This window comes from Papaver somniferum, chromosome 4, assembly GCF_003573695.1.
Source record: "Papaver somniferum cultivar HN1 chromosome 4, ASM357369v1, whole genome shotgun sequence".
NCBI lineage: Eukaryota > Viridiplantae > Streptophyta > Magnoliopsida > Ranunculales > Papaveraceae > Papaver > Papaver somniferum.
This window is the reverse complement of record NC_039361.1, coordinates 158,379,159-158,392,732: the sequence shown is the minus strand read 5'-3', so window position 1 is coordinate 158,392,732 and position 13,574 is coordinate 158,379,159. Positions and strand designations below refer to the sequence as shown.

The 13,574-nt window shown below is 36.3% G+C and overlaps 1 protein-coding gene and 1 pseudogene across 2 annotated transcripts; both read right to left on the bottom strand.

The window, feature by feature from the left end:
- Positions 1 to 1,525: 1,525 nt before the first annotated feature.
- Positions 1,526 to 8,877, bottom strand: LOC113271723 (respiratory burst oxidase homolog protein F-like). 2 transcript variants are annotated; one of them, XR_003322292.1, is made up of 16 exons: positions 8,237 to 8,877; positions 7,822 to 7,978; positions 7,669 to 7,717; positions 7,446 to 7,559; positions 6,926 to 7,342; positions 6,329 to 6,715; positions 5,610 to 6,239; positions 5,388 to 5,516; positions 5,236 to 5,314; positions 3,983 to 4,128; positions 3,482 to 3,599; positions 3,076 to 3,216; positions 2,706 to 2,784; positions 2,552 to 2,602; positions 2,053 to 2,227; positions 1,526 to 1,580 (listed from the first exon to the last, which is right to left on the bottom strand). XR_003322292.1 is itself a non-coding variant. In XM_026521628.1 (10 exons), the coding sequence occupies exons 1-10, from the start codon at positions 8,544 to 8,546 to the stop codon at positions 4,019 to 4,021; spliced, it is 2,382 nt and encodes a 793-aa protein (XP_026377413.1). In that variant the 5' UTR covers positions 8,547 to 8,877; the 3' UTR covers positions 3,916 to 4,018. The 2 variants fall into 2 exon arrangements, 1 of the variants encoding a protein (XP_026377413.1); XM_026521628.1 differs by lacking the exons at positions 1,526 to 1,580; positions 2,053 to 2,227; positions 2,552 to 2,602; ... (1 more) ...; positions 3,076 to 3,216; positions 3,482 to 3,599 and having other exon boundaries at positions 3,916 to 4,128.
- A 496-nt stretch (positions 8,878 to 9,373) lies between these two features.
- Positions 9,374 to 13,418, bottom strand: LOC113271721 (annotated as a pseudogene).
- Positions 13,419 to 13,574: the final 156 nt, after the last annotated feature.

Here is a 13,574-nt window from a genome sequence, read left to right as displayed (position 1 = left end):
AACAAAGAAGAGGAAATCCCAACTTAAAAAAACCTTGAAAAAAATGAAAGAGATGAAACAATAACTAATTAGATTATAGAAGACTTCTGACTTGAATGGAGACTGAGAAGAGATGATGAAACCTTAACTTGAGATTCACAAGCTTTAATTTCAGATTCAAAATAAAATTGAAATAATATTTGACTGATTCGAATTCATAGATTATTTGATGCTCAACTATTTTATCTATTGAATCAAATCCATTCAAATCTCTAAATAACTACATCATAACCAGGATGAACTCCAAAAATGCACCAAAATTCCAAAACACCGAGAATAAAATTTCGATTTATCATCGTTTCTAACAGATCTTCTTCTTCTAATAACAAACACGCAGATGATTTACTATCATCTTCTTCAGATCTAAAAAAGCAAATGAAATCAATGAAAGAAATATAAACCTAGAAACTTTATATGAATCTTCAAACAGAAAACTAAATTAGAACGAAATCTCTGCAGAAAAAATGAAATCAGATTACGAAATCAACCGATTGAATTGAAATTTTTCCTGTTGGATTTGATTTTCTACGAGAATCTTCATATTCAGTTCCTGCTGATGAATTTTCATTGAATCTCCGAAGAATAACTGATGTTGATTTCGAATTTATGTTTAGATAATCAGGATCTTTTTTTGTAAAGGTCAGATCTAAGTTATGAAATCATTACTCACTGGAAATTTCGATTAGAAATCGTGTTCTCGGCCTGTTTCTTCGTCTGAGAGAGAGAGCAAACCCTGAAACTTTTTTCTCTGCAACCTGCAACCGAGCGAGAGAGATGAGAGAGAAAGAAAATGAAGAAATGAATGGATCTTATGATTTTTCTCTTGTATATATTGAAAAGGGGAAATTTGACATTATGAAAATGTCACTTTATTATCAAGCCCTAAAAATTAAAGTTCTGGGCCTAGAAATATCAAAATGTGAAAGAATGGAGTTGACAATGAAGGATCCATTTTGTTGGGTTTCTATGTGTTGAACCCATATAGTAGGGGGTAAAATTATGCTCAGGCCCCACCGATGGGTAACCCATAATATGAGACCCTTAATTAAAAGAAGTTTAAATCTAGGTCCCGAATTATTAAAAGATCTTGATACCCTTATGCATATTGTCAAGTCCATAATTAAATAAAATTTAAATATAGGCCCGAAATTGTTAAATCTAGGCCCGAAATTATTAAAGTACATTGTGAATGTGTAAATAGAAGTTACACATGCATATGGCAAGTGTAACCAAAAGTTACACATCCTTATGACATGTGTAATGCAAAGTTACACTTGTATATATATGCAGAAAATAGACATCAAAAAGAAAACACAAAAAAAAATACATGTATTACTTTAATATTCATTTACAACAATTTTTTAGCATGTGTAACTAGAATTTACACACATCTGTCTAGTGTAATTGAGAGTTACATATGTGTCTATCTAGTGTAATTGAGAGTTACACATGCATCTGACTTGTGTATTCAGCGTCAACTCCAGTTCCAGCGAGATCATTACCATGTTTAAGCAATTAGCTTTTATGAAGTTATCTGAAACCTGAAATATAACAACAAGCAATCAGTATTTATAAGATCAAAATGAACAGTACATACAACAATGTATATTCAGTTTCACAAGCATCTGACTAGAGTAACTAGTAGTTACACATGCATCTGAATTGTGTAACTGAGAGTTACACATGCATATAACATGTGTAACTAGGAGATACACATGCATATGGCTTGTGTAACTAGGAGTTACACCTGCATATGGAATATGCCATTTATCATGAACTTGCAAGCCTAAGTTACCTAAAGCAAAGTATGTGTAAGTAAAGGTTACACATCTAATTAGCATGTGTAACTAGAAATTACACATCTATTTAGCTTGTGTAACTAGAAGTTACACATCTAATTAGCATGTGTAAGTGAAATTTACACATCTATTTAGCTTGTGTAACTAAAAATTACACATCCATGCCAAAACACCACCACTAAGACAAGCAGAATGTAAAGTAGATCCAACTTACAATGTCTAACACAGCTCTAACATCCATACCAAACCTCTCAGCTTCATACCAAAACACCACCACTAACTCCAAATACAAATTATCTTCCAAATCTGATCCAGTACCACCACTGCCTCCTCATCCTCCTCCAAAACCTGCACCTCCACCATCAACACCACCACAAGTGTTGATTTTCCTGTAAAAGAAACATAAAAATATCAGCCAAACTAATCATTGTATACACAAACTAGTCTAGATGCAAAAGCAATACTGCAAGCCTCCAAAAGTCATAAAACAAGCATGTATAATAAACTAACTAAACAAGCATGTGTAAGTCCCAACATCTACAGATGTTTTAACAATCAGATTTCATCTTATCATCTACAGATACAAGTCAATAACTGAATCCATTGTAATCATGAGAGTTCATCGTTTTTAGATGATTAAATTCAACTAGTATTACCAAGAAATTGAACCTAAAACAACAACATCAACAGTAATAACAACAATCTAAACGTACCTAGATTCAAAATTCATTGATTCCATAAAAATTATATTTTTCTACTCTGACCTGAATAGAACAACCAAAACAAGAATCAAAACCTAATCAAACTAAATAAGAAAATAGAACTACTAAATGAGTCAATCATATTGAATCAAAACAAAAACGTTACCTGAAGTAGCTTCAAAAGAACAAATTGGAATAAATTGATTGATTCAAATTGGAGTCACCACAATATCACCAACTGAAACCTGAATCATTCAAATTGGAGTTCTTATACACGATGACAAGTACTACCTAGGTTTAATCATGAATAAGTTGTTTCCAAGCATTATAAACCTTCAGCTGTTGTATTTAATCAGTATGTGTAAGTAAAAGTTACACATCTAATTAGCATGTGTAACTAGAAGTTACACATCTATTTAGCTTGTGTAACTACAAGTTACACATCCACTTAGCTTGTGTAACTGAAAGTTACACATCCATAATAAAGCACAAACGGGAGCTAATACCAGCAGATTAATGAGGATAATCGGACATACCTGTATGAATTGAACATATCAACAACACCTTGGAGATCAAAAGCCCATGTTTCATGGTCCCCAGATTTCATAAGGTTATTGCCAACCCACTGGGAAAGTGATTTGAAGAACCCATGCTCCATCATGTAATCTACAAGCCACCTGAGTTTTAGAAACATAATATGACATGTTAGATAGTTGATCTACTAACGTCAATTCTCTTACGAAGGTATGATTTTCCATGAAAGAAGAAAACACTTCCAAATGTGTTGTTCACTGGCAGTTCATGAACTCCAAAAGTCGTCCACCTTTACATTGGATCCATATATATGGTAGTGTAGTTGAATGTATATATCAACTTCCCAATTGCACAAATGAAAACTGTAGTATACATAAGTACAACAAAATGAAGGAGAATAACTCTTACTTTCTTGATGGGATTTCTGAGGGTAAACTTTGCAAGGTTTGGAAAACCTTCTCAACTTCTCCATCACTCTCTTCAGGATTTACATCTCCAGGTACAGATTCCAGTACCCAAAGTTGTTCTGCATCAAGGAAGTGTAGAAAACTTCATTACATGGAAGGATGGACATACTGGGTTTATTAGCAATTGAAAGAAGCAAAGATCTCAAAAAAGGTTTTGTGTGTCCTTCTTCACATTTTGTAACAATTTTGTTTAGTAAAAACTGAGAATATGTAAATAAACATACTAAATGCCAGATCCAAATACTTCATCTACATTTTGTAGGGGATTATAGTATTTTTCACTTTTCTTTTTTCTTTATTTTTTGTTTTGGCCAAGAGTGGTATAAAGCTTTTATACCTCTTTTTTGATTAATATATTCGTTTCTTTGCTGATATAAAGAAGAAAAAAAACATATATATATATATATATTCGTAAAATCTTCAATACAAAGGCATTTTATACCAAGAAACAATAATAATTTTGTATATGGGTTTTTAGTCAGTAATGTTCCTTGTGAAACACAAATCTCGTAGTGGTTTTAGAGCTCATTTTTGTGCACAGCCTTTGCAACTCTTTCGCTAAAACTGAAGGCCCGCAATAGAACACACCTGTGTATTTTTAATATAAATCATCAGCCAGCCAACAACGGTCAAAAATCATAATCATAAAAATACATGTATTAGCATTTAGAACTTGTCTGGCAACTTGGAAGCCAGTAGAGTAGTTTTTAGAAGGCAAGAGCAAGATTCTTTTCACTTCCTGCAAAACATGCTTAATTTATACAAGTTATTTTGAAATTTCATTTTCGAAAAGACCTTTACACAAAATATGTTTTTTAATTTCTAAAAATAATTCAGAAATTTTCTTTTCAGGCTAACTTTTGACTTTTCGTTTTAATTAAATCGGAAAATAACATTTTATACAATAATGCTTAATCCACCGTGAGCTGGACACCGGAGATAATCCCGCCTGGTAGGCCCCAACTCAATTCTAACAGGCCCCCACTGCTTAGCTTCAGTTGGGCCAACCGTGAGTGTGTCATGCGGGACCATCCCCGGTTCCCAGCTCATCCTTTTTATGTGGTACAAAATGTTCCAAACACCCCCATAAGTCTCTTGTTTTCTTTTACTTCTTTATTATACTAAAAGAAATTATTGATCAAACTAATACTAAACATAAAGTTTGAGTATAAAATTTTCTAAACAACTTCTAGTAGTAAAAAGTCAACCTTAATATTTCTGCTCTTAATATCTAAACGCGCTATTCACACGGATATTATTTTTATATTTCTAAAACTAACTTTTGGCTTTTTGTCTTAACCAAATCGAGAATAACTTCTTATTCGGCTCCGAAACACCGGCCGCCCTCTCCACCACTACCAGTGTTCTGGTTGTACCTTCTCATTTTAATAGGTCTATTAATTAGTCCAAAGTGGTTGAAACAAGTTTTCCTTATTCCTAAACACTTTGTTTATTTTTTACCTCAAAATGTTTGGTGGTTAGGTAATTTATAAAGTGTAGTGGTGCCTATTGCCTTGGTGATTTAAGCTAAGCTGCTACTACTTAATAATACGTATTATGAAAGTTGGTGGCCAAAACCAATGAATCCTCAAACTTTATACTATAAAAGTTTCTGGAATTGTTTACCTAAAAGCTACCTTTTAAATGGAATACTAGCCAGAAAGAAAATACTTAATTTTGAGTTAATCGACTTACCAATCCTTGCACCTTCGTGTTTAGTGGACAGGTTTGACAAAACTTCAGACCAATTTGGCCTTGCAAAATGTGTGTGCACCTGCAATAATCAGCTTCAGAATTGGTGGACAGTGCATATTGATAGAGATAGCTTCAAGTGCTAAGGATCTTACCGGAGTGTGCGAAAGAACATCAATGCCATTTTTCTGATGATGCAGAGATTGAATTATGCTGATTAATGCTGACCTGGCGTCCCCGTCCTGATAAACACTTGTAAGGTAGTTGTGCATCTCGATCACGGCCTAACGTAATTACATGAAGAAAATTTTGGGTAAGTATGCTCGTGCGACACTTGATAGATGACAAACTTGGAATCAGAATGTGTCGCGGCTTACCTTGTTTTGGTTTTTCTCGGATATTTCCTTCATCACATCTCTAAACCATCCAAAAGAACTCTGTTCCCTGGTAACCCAATACATGTAAGCTTTTGACGAGCAAACGTTGGAAATGCCAGATTCTTCATCCTCAACAGGAGCTGGTTTTCGTAGAGTATTATGAATGATGTCTTTGATGACACTGATGAAAGGTGTTGCTCCTATGCCAAGTCCAATGAGAACGACGATGTCGTATTTCACGTGATCTTGTGAAGAAGCGCCATAAGGACCGTCAATGTATACTTCCGGATACTGCGGATTGCCACTTACTATTGCCTCTTGAAAACGGCTGTAAATCTGATAACTCCAATCTCCCAGTGTTCTAATATGCACACTAAGATGATCGTCTTCCGGTGCCGATGTTAGAGATAACGGGTGCCATTCAAATGGAGAAATGTCAGGGCAGTTGAGGAATAAATACATTCCACTTCTGTATGTGAAGCCTGCAGGTTTGCTCATTTTCAAGGACAAAACTTTTCCAGGATATGTAGTTGCCTTGACAATTTCGACACGGTCGAATTCTGATCTTATAGCTCGAACTATCCGTTCCCCGGCATACAATAGAACCGGAATTGCAATATACATCCACGTCTACATCAAAAATTCAGTCCCAGCGTCAACAAAAGCTGAACTAGAAAAAATGTATTGAAATTCACTAATATAATATCGTTGTCGCTTACCGTTTTTTCGCTAATGTCCTTGGTGAGGAAGAGAAACATGGAGTGGATGATGAGCAAGACGTAGACAAGGATGAAGAGGTGATGTGAATACCAAAAGGTGTTGTATCCTGTCACCTTCCGCAATGGCTGTGGCAATGTTGATGATTTACGCCTGGACACATGTGTCGCTAGGATGAAAGCTATGGCCATTAAAATGACCATTCCAAGTCCAGTGGCGACTTCGGTTGTAGCTAATATCTCGTAGTATGATGGTTGGTGGTTCCCGAAATGCACTGCAATGGTTCGGCGGAAAACTGATCGGCTACAACCAGCAATCCTCGGAAAATCACATGTTAAATGTGTTCCTCCATGTAGAATTACAGCAATTACTATCCCCCCTGCAATTAGCTACACTAGTAAATGTAAGTACAGTGTGTCATGCAGATGAGAACATGTTGTGTGAGGCGCTAGGCGAGGCCAGACCTTCAACTAGCACCCTAGGCGCCCAAAGAAATAAAAGTCTCACATTTTTGCGCCTAGGTGAGTCCTATCTCGCCTTTCACAAACATGAGAAAATGAAATAAAATCCTAAACTACCGGTCAAAAAAAAAAAACTACCTTGTGAAAATTAATGTTGTCGTTAAACGGGATCATGTAATTCAACGTCCGATTCCTCCTAAGCAACGTTATTGTATTCCGGCAAACAGGTAACAGAATGAGTGCCATATTGAACTTCAAGGTTTCTGCAGCGCCTTTTGAAGTGCATAAGCAATAACCCATAACTTGGAAAGCCTTTCTTTCTCTATATTGCATGAACTTCCAAACAAAAAGACCAAAACATATGAGTAACCATACTATAACTATCCACGCCCGTCTCCAGTACGTTCGTATAGCGATTTCCATCGACGTCATTGGTTCTTCATAATGTTCATGTGATTCATGGACTGTATTCTCCGTCAATGTAATTGTCTCCGTTTGAGTTTTGACTGCAGATTTGCTTAAGCTGTCCTTGAATAGAGTTTCTAGTTGAGATAACTGCAACAAATTAGTATCGTTCAGGGTTCATGGTTCAGCCGTGCCGCGTCAAAAGAAAAAAAAAAGTACAGTACGTATGATCTTAAGAGTTTAGAATGTGTACTTGAATGTATCCATGGTGTTCAGAATCAAGCTCTTCCATGAGTAAGGCAGCATATTCTTCTGCTACTTCTTGTGTTATGTAAAGCTTGTTTGTAGCTGCACTCAGTAAAATAACCTGGAAAACATACAATTTTACCATTACACCACTAGAGAAGAAAAAAATGTACATTTTTTTAATTAAATATTATTTTATTTTTTGATGAAGAATTAAAAATTGTTTTAACCTGCTTTATTTCCTTTTGAGTAATCTTTCCATCCAAATTTCTGTCGCACCTGAAGAAAAATATAAGTAAATTATAAAAATCTCTTCTTGGAGTATCTAAAGAATTAAAAATGAAATTTTATTCAAAAATAAAAATAAAATTCAAGTCACTTACAAATCAAAGAAAACACGAGCGCGAGAATCGAATTCGGGGTCGGTGATTCGACACCAATGGTCATGGAGTTCAGCTTTTGATATTCCCAGTGCTAAATCTTTTCTCCCTCTTAACGCGTTTAAAAGCTCCTCTGCAAAATCCGGTGTATCTTTCATCCCTGTATTAAAGAAACACAAAAGGAAAAGAAATTAGATGACTGTTTGCAAGATAGAAATATATAAAAATAATACGGATTTCACTAAATGAATTGAAAAAGAAAAACTATTAGAAAATAAATTTCTAACGGCAAGCTAAAAAGCAGCAGGCAACGCAATATGCAGTGCAGGCTTAAAGATTGTGGTGGTGCAGCAAAAAAAGGCTTCAAAGCTGGAAATGCCAAGCAAGACTAGTATGTGTTTATTGCCCCTGCACTTACCAATGCAGTATGCAAAATCGGAGCGGCTAATTAAACCAGTCCGCAGTGAAGCGAACTGATCAAACCGTTGTTCCACATCTTTCCATTTATCTCCTCCTACACAATTTAACGAGTCAAAAAACCTCAGCTGTTTCATTCCTACCCCATCATCATGTTCTTGTTGTGAGTACTGATTTTTCTGGTTGTTTCCTGGTGAAGCAGGAACTGACCAATCTTGGGTTGTAGTCGAAGACGAAGATGTTGACGAAGAAGAAGAATTAGTTAAAGAATACTGCTGTTGATCATGGGTTTCTTGAAATTGAGTTTCCATGGGGTTTTTCTCTTTGGAAACTCAACTTCAGACTACAAAGAATATACTCAAAAATGGAGTGGATTTTTGAAAGTAGTCTGGATGAATATTCAACGGTGGAGGAGAAGAAGAAAATGTAGAATTAATACAATAATATTAGATGGGTGGTGTGATTAGGTACTTGAGAGAGGGGAGTGGGGGAAAAAGAGACTAAAAGAAGAAGAAGAAAAGGAACAGTATCTGCTGTACGTGGTGAGAGTTGAGAGATAGATGAGTGGGGGGAAAGGGAATTGGAATTGGAATTGGAAAGAGTAGTAGGAGAGAATAGGTGAATAAAAAAGAGAGAGCAGGTGAAGTATAGTAGTAGTAGAGACAATAGAATAGAAAGTTCCACGAAAAGTAAATGATTTTTCTTCTTCTTTTTCTTTGAAGTTCATCTGTTTTTGAGGAAGTAGAGAGATAAGTGGAGGTAAAGGGTCCAACCAAATCTTTTTTCCAAATTCGGTTTCTTGTAAGCTGAGGTGACACAAAAGTTTGGGTTTGAATTTAAAATATGAAAATCATCCAAGCATGGTTGTGTGCGAATCCATCCATCCTATTTATGCGTCCACTAAATGTCTACTGAAAAATAGTTGCATGTATAGAAGTGTACTCCGTCTCTCGGAAATTCTGGAATTCTGGCATGGTAATGTGTGCCATTTGGACAAACGGATGCAAAGTGTCTTGTGTCAAAAGACTAAAAATGAAGCTGTGACTGTTGAAATCATAATCTGGTAGAGTTGCAAATGAGTAAGAACAAACTGGGATTGGGAGTGGCAAAGGAACTATCAGTGTAGAAACTTTCATAATGAGCGAGGAAAATCAGAGTGACTAAATGTAACACAAGCAGCATGAGTGGATTATTTCAGATGATATTACAGCAGGTAAAAAATGGAAAACCATACACTGCAGAAGCGAAATGAACTTCCTAGGCAAAATCGCAGCGGAAAATATCTATTTACATAGCTTTTAGTTCCTAATTCAAGATTACCAGACATGATCAAAATTTTCCTCAAGTATGCTGCTAGGATAGTATTTAACTTCAGGAAGCAATGTAAAACACAAGAACAAACTCTGCATAATTTTAGAGCCGCAAGTATCGAATGATTTTAACATGAGGATTTCTGTCTTGATTTTTTTCCATCAACTCCCATATCTGAAATGGCTTTGTTCAGAATTTGGTGAAGTTCCTTCACTCTATCCTTTGCAAGTCTAATGCAACCCTGCAGTTTATTATTCAATAAGCTTCTCATTATCAATCACCAGATAGGTTGCTGGAAACTACTTAAAGAATTCAAATAAATGCCTGCATGAGCTGAATGGATACAGAGTTTCGTCATTACCATCATGGTCATATAAATACGGCTATCCGGGGGTGATGGAACCATCTAGTATGATGGTCATTTGGTGGTTTCCTTTTGAGATAGATCATTTTGCCCAAAATGTTACTAGTTATCATACCAAACTACACTTTTTTTATACCATGCTAATGATCCCGAAACTTAAATTATTCAACATCTTCCTTTCTACGAAAATCATCATGTCATCTTTCAAGGGCTGTGAAAAGTGTCAAAAGTCTTGGGTGAATTGGCCGTTTAAAGAAGCTTTTCAGTTTCCAAAAGAAAACCATTCTCTGGGGTAACAGGTGTTAGTGATATGGTTATTTTCATGCAAGCTAAGTTCTAGAACAAGTTGGACCGACAATGTAAGAAGAAAAAGAGAAGAAAGGTAAAACTTAAATGTAACTAGAAAAAAAGAAAGAAAGAAAGGTAAAACTTAAGCGGGTCCACTGTGCACGCATCGAGTGTATGAAACCTAAAGTTAAAATGCCATCAAGTGATGAACTAGAGAGGAGAAAAATAAACCTGACTACTGATGTGGAGGCAAGAAATGATCCACCAGGTTTGAACAGAGTGATGAGCCTACTGGACGAATGCAATAACACCGTCACAAGAGTTTCCATGATGGATTGTTCCTCTTGAGTTAGGGTCTGCCAAGATATAGTTCTAGTGAAGAATGCATGTCAGTGAGAATGGAACGCAGCTCAAAGTAAGTTTCCTCCTTTCTTTATTGAGTGGCTCCTGTACTGTCTTGTTCCCCTTGTTTCCAATTGACAAAGCAATTACACGACAGGGAAGCACATTGCAAATGAAAAGAAAATAAAATGATACATGTGATCGACATTAGTCATCTTAAACCATATATAAACATCATCAAACAGAAAACCAGAGAGAATGACCCCTCACTTGCAGGCTTGGATATGTGACATCTTAACAGTATGAACTGTAGCAACTAGCATCATATATCAAACAAGATTCTAAAAAATAAATTTGCAAATGTGGTGTTCAAAGCATGAAGTACAGACAAGATATCAAAGATCCAAAAATGCAAAAGAGTATGGATGGCTGCACTTACAACTAGAGAACGCAGCAACTGCTGAAAGTAGTGCAGCATTGAAAAGTGTGCCATCTCCGCCCAAACAGTATATGTCCTGCACGAGAAGAAACAAACTTTTCATGTCACCAACAGCAGAAACAGTATATATAATCGGTGATTAAGCAATATCACTTTCTGTTTGGTATGGGTGAAAAATCTGTCACTTATCAGTAGCAACAAATGCTGCCTTGATACTAGAACAGGTTGACATGATAGACAAATTGAACCTCTCGATCCGCAGGGGAGGCATCATAAACTATTCTTTTCTGCAGGTTGCCGTAGTAAAAGTAGGTAATGAATAAGAAAATAATTATGGACGAGTTAAACAGAGTTGGTACTTGATTGTATTTGTATATCAATGGTAGTATCCACCCTTTTCCACAAGGAACTACACTAAACTAGTGCACCGAAGAAGGAAATAAATGCCATGCAATGTCCTGAAGTACAAGGGAAACTATCCTTCTAGTGGTGTTCCTTGGCTATTGGTATTAGTGTTTTGCGGTGGGGGTGAGCTAGTTTAAGGTAGCCTATCATTTTCCACCAAATTCGTATGGAAAACAAATACATGATGATTTTTCGGTTAAATTTTATTGCACCGATAAATAACAATAGTATCAATGATCATGAGAGTTCAGAATGTTCAGATTGGGAGGTCATTACCAGGTATGCAATCCATGGCATGCTGCCTTTCCACTGATCAAGGATAACTCCTTCAAATTGATCATTCCAGAACTGCAATAATCAAGGTGAGAACCGTTGAAACGCGTTTGTACTTGTAAAACCAAATTTACTTGCGCACCAGTCATCCAAACATATTGTAATTTTGTAAGCAACGCAGTATAACAGTTTCATGTTGAAGGAAGTCCAATCAGAAAACTACCCAAGTCGAACAGAAAGACAAATGGGGTGCATTACTATATGAATCAGAGTATTACTAAGGGTTCCATTATGTACCACTAGTACTAGTGTCTGATGCCTTTATCTATGACGATGATAATTAAGTATGGCGCCTTTGTGAGATCTTGATTTCGTTCTTTTATTCAATATAACGAACAGTTTAAACTTAACCAAGATTTCATTATCACAAAATCAGAAAATTCTAGGGGGAAAAAACAAAGGAAAATGCTACATACATCTGAGTCGTGAACTTGTGAGTAGCTATTGAGAAGTAAGGATGAACTATTCAAAGGAAAAAAAATGTTCAGGCTGACAATCCAAAACTAGTTATTCTAGAAGGTAAGCAGTTTGCTGATTCTGTTAGAACCCGTATAATCTTGTTATGATAGTGCAGGTAAAAACTGCAAGTCAGATTCTTCATACTAGGTTGTTTCATTCTCTGTCCCCACCCAAGTAACACTCGCACTGGTTGTTCAACATCGGTTCAGTGGCAGGATTTTTTCTATCTCGCTCAAAGTTCCTCAAACTAAGTAATCCTATACTTGGTACTTAAAGCACTTCATAATAAATGAGATTAGCAACATAAAATTTTAGTTCTGATGATATTCCTGTGAACATGGAAGAGACTTCCACACAACTGTCTATAAGTAAGATGTTAACCATTACATAGTGACTGCTCGTGTTTCTTCCCTAACATGTTTAGACACACACAAAACAAATAGAACAAAAAGAATGTTGCTTAACACTAATAAAGGCTTTAAGTGTACCTTAAAATAACATCAGATAGTTGTTTAGCAATAACAGGTGCTTCCTCAGCAGGCCAATCAGGCCTAACAAGTTGCGAAGAAACCGTAAGCATATGAAACTCAATAGCTAAGCAACCCTCATCATGTGAATCCATTGATGGTATCATGACTTCCATTTTAATAGCAGCAAGCATAGCCTACACACAACATAAGTTCATTAGCACGTTTCATCAAACACCCGATTTTCATTTAAAAAAAAAAAAGTGAGGGTTATACATACCGTGAAACCAATCTAGGTACGGCTGAACCATCAGCAGATGAAACAGGCCAAGAGTGACAGGAGTGGGTCTAGATATCCCAAGATGTCTGACATCAGGATAGATGGATTCATGGAGATGACACTCGTAGTATCATAGAGACGATGGTCTCCTGAAAGCATCGACTTCTATGTCTGCTACATTCCCATCTTCAACCCCCATCTCTCTGTCTCTCCGGTATGATTGTTCTGTACCTCTGGACGGACTACCTTTTTTGACGACCTAAGAGAGGTGTTGGGACAGAAGAGAGGACAAATTCATTCATTTCCAATTTTCCACCCAATTTGTGGCACTGCTGTGGGGTGTTTATGTTGGAAATCAATCTCTAAGAATTTCATTTCACTCAGGTTCACCAATACAGAAGCTGACCTTTTGTTCAAAACGCTCAAACAACAGATATAGCTATTGTTTCTAAATAAAACACCGCCGGAGTTTGTAGAAGTGAGAGTTAGGTCACTCCTTTGAAGCGGTGGACTCAGCAATAGCTGGCTCATCTTTCTTTGGGGTAGAAGTAATTGCCTCCAGCGTCTTGAAGAACTCCTCTGTCAGACCTGGACGATGCAGAGGGACGTGCTTCGAAACTGGAGCATCATTCACAATAATCTTACATTCAT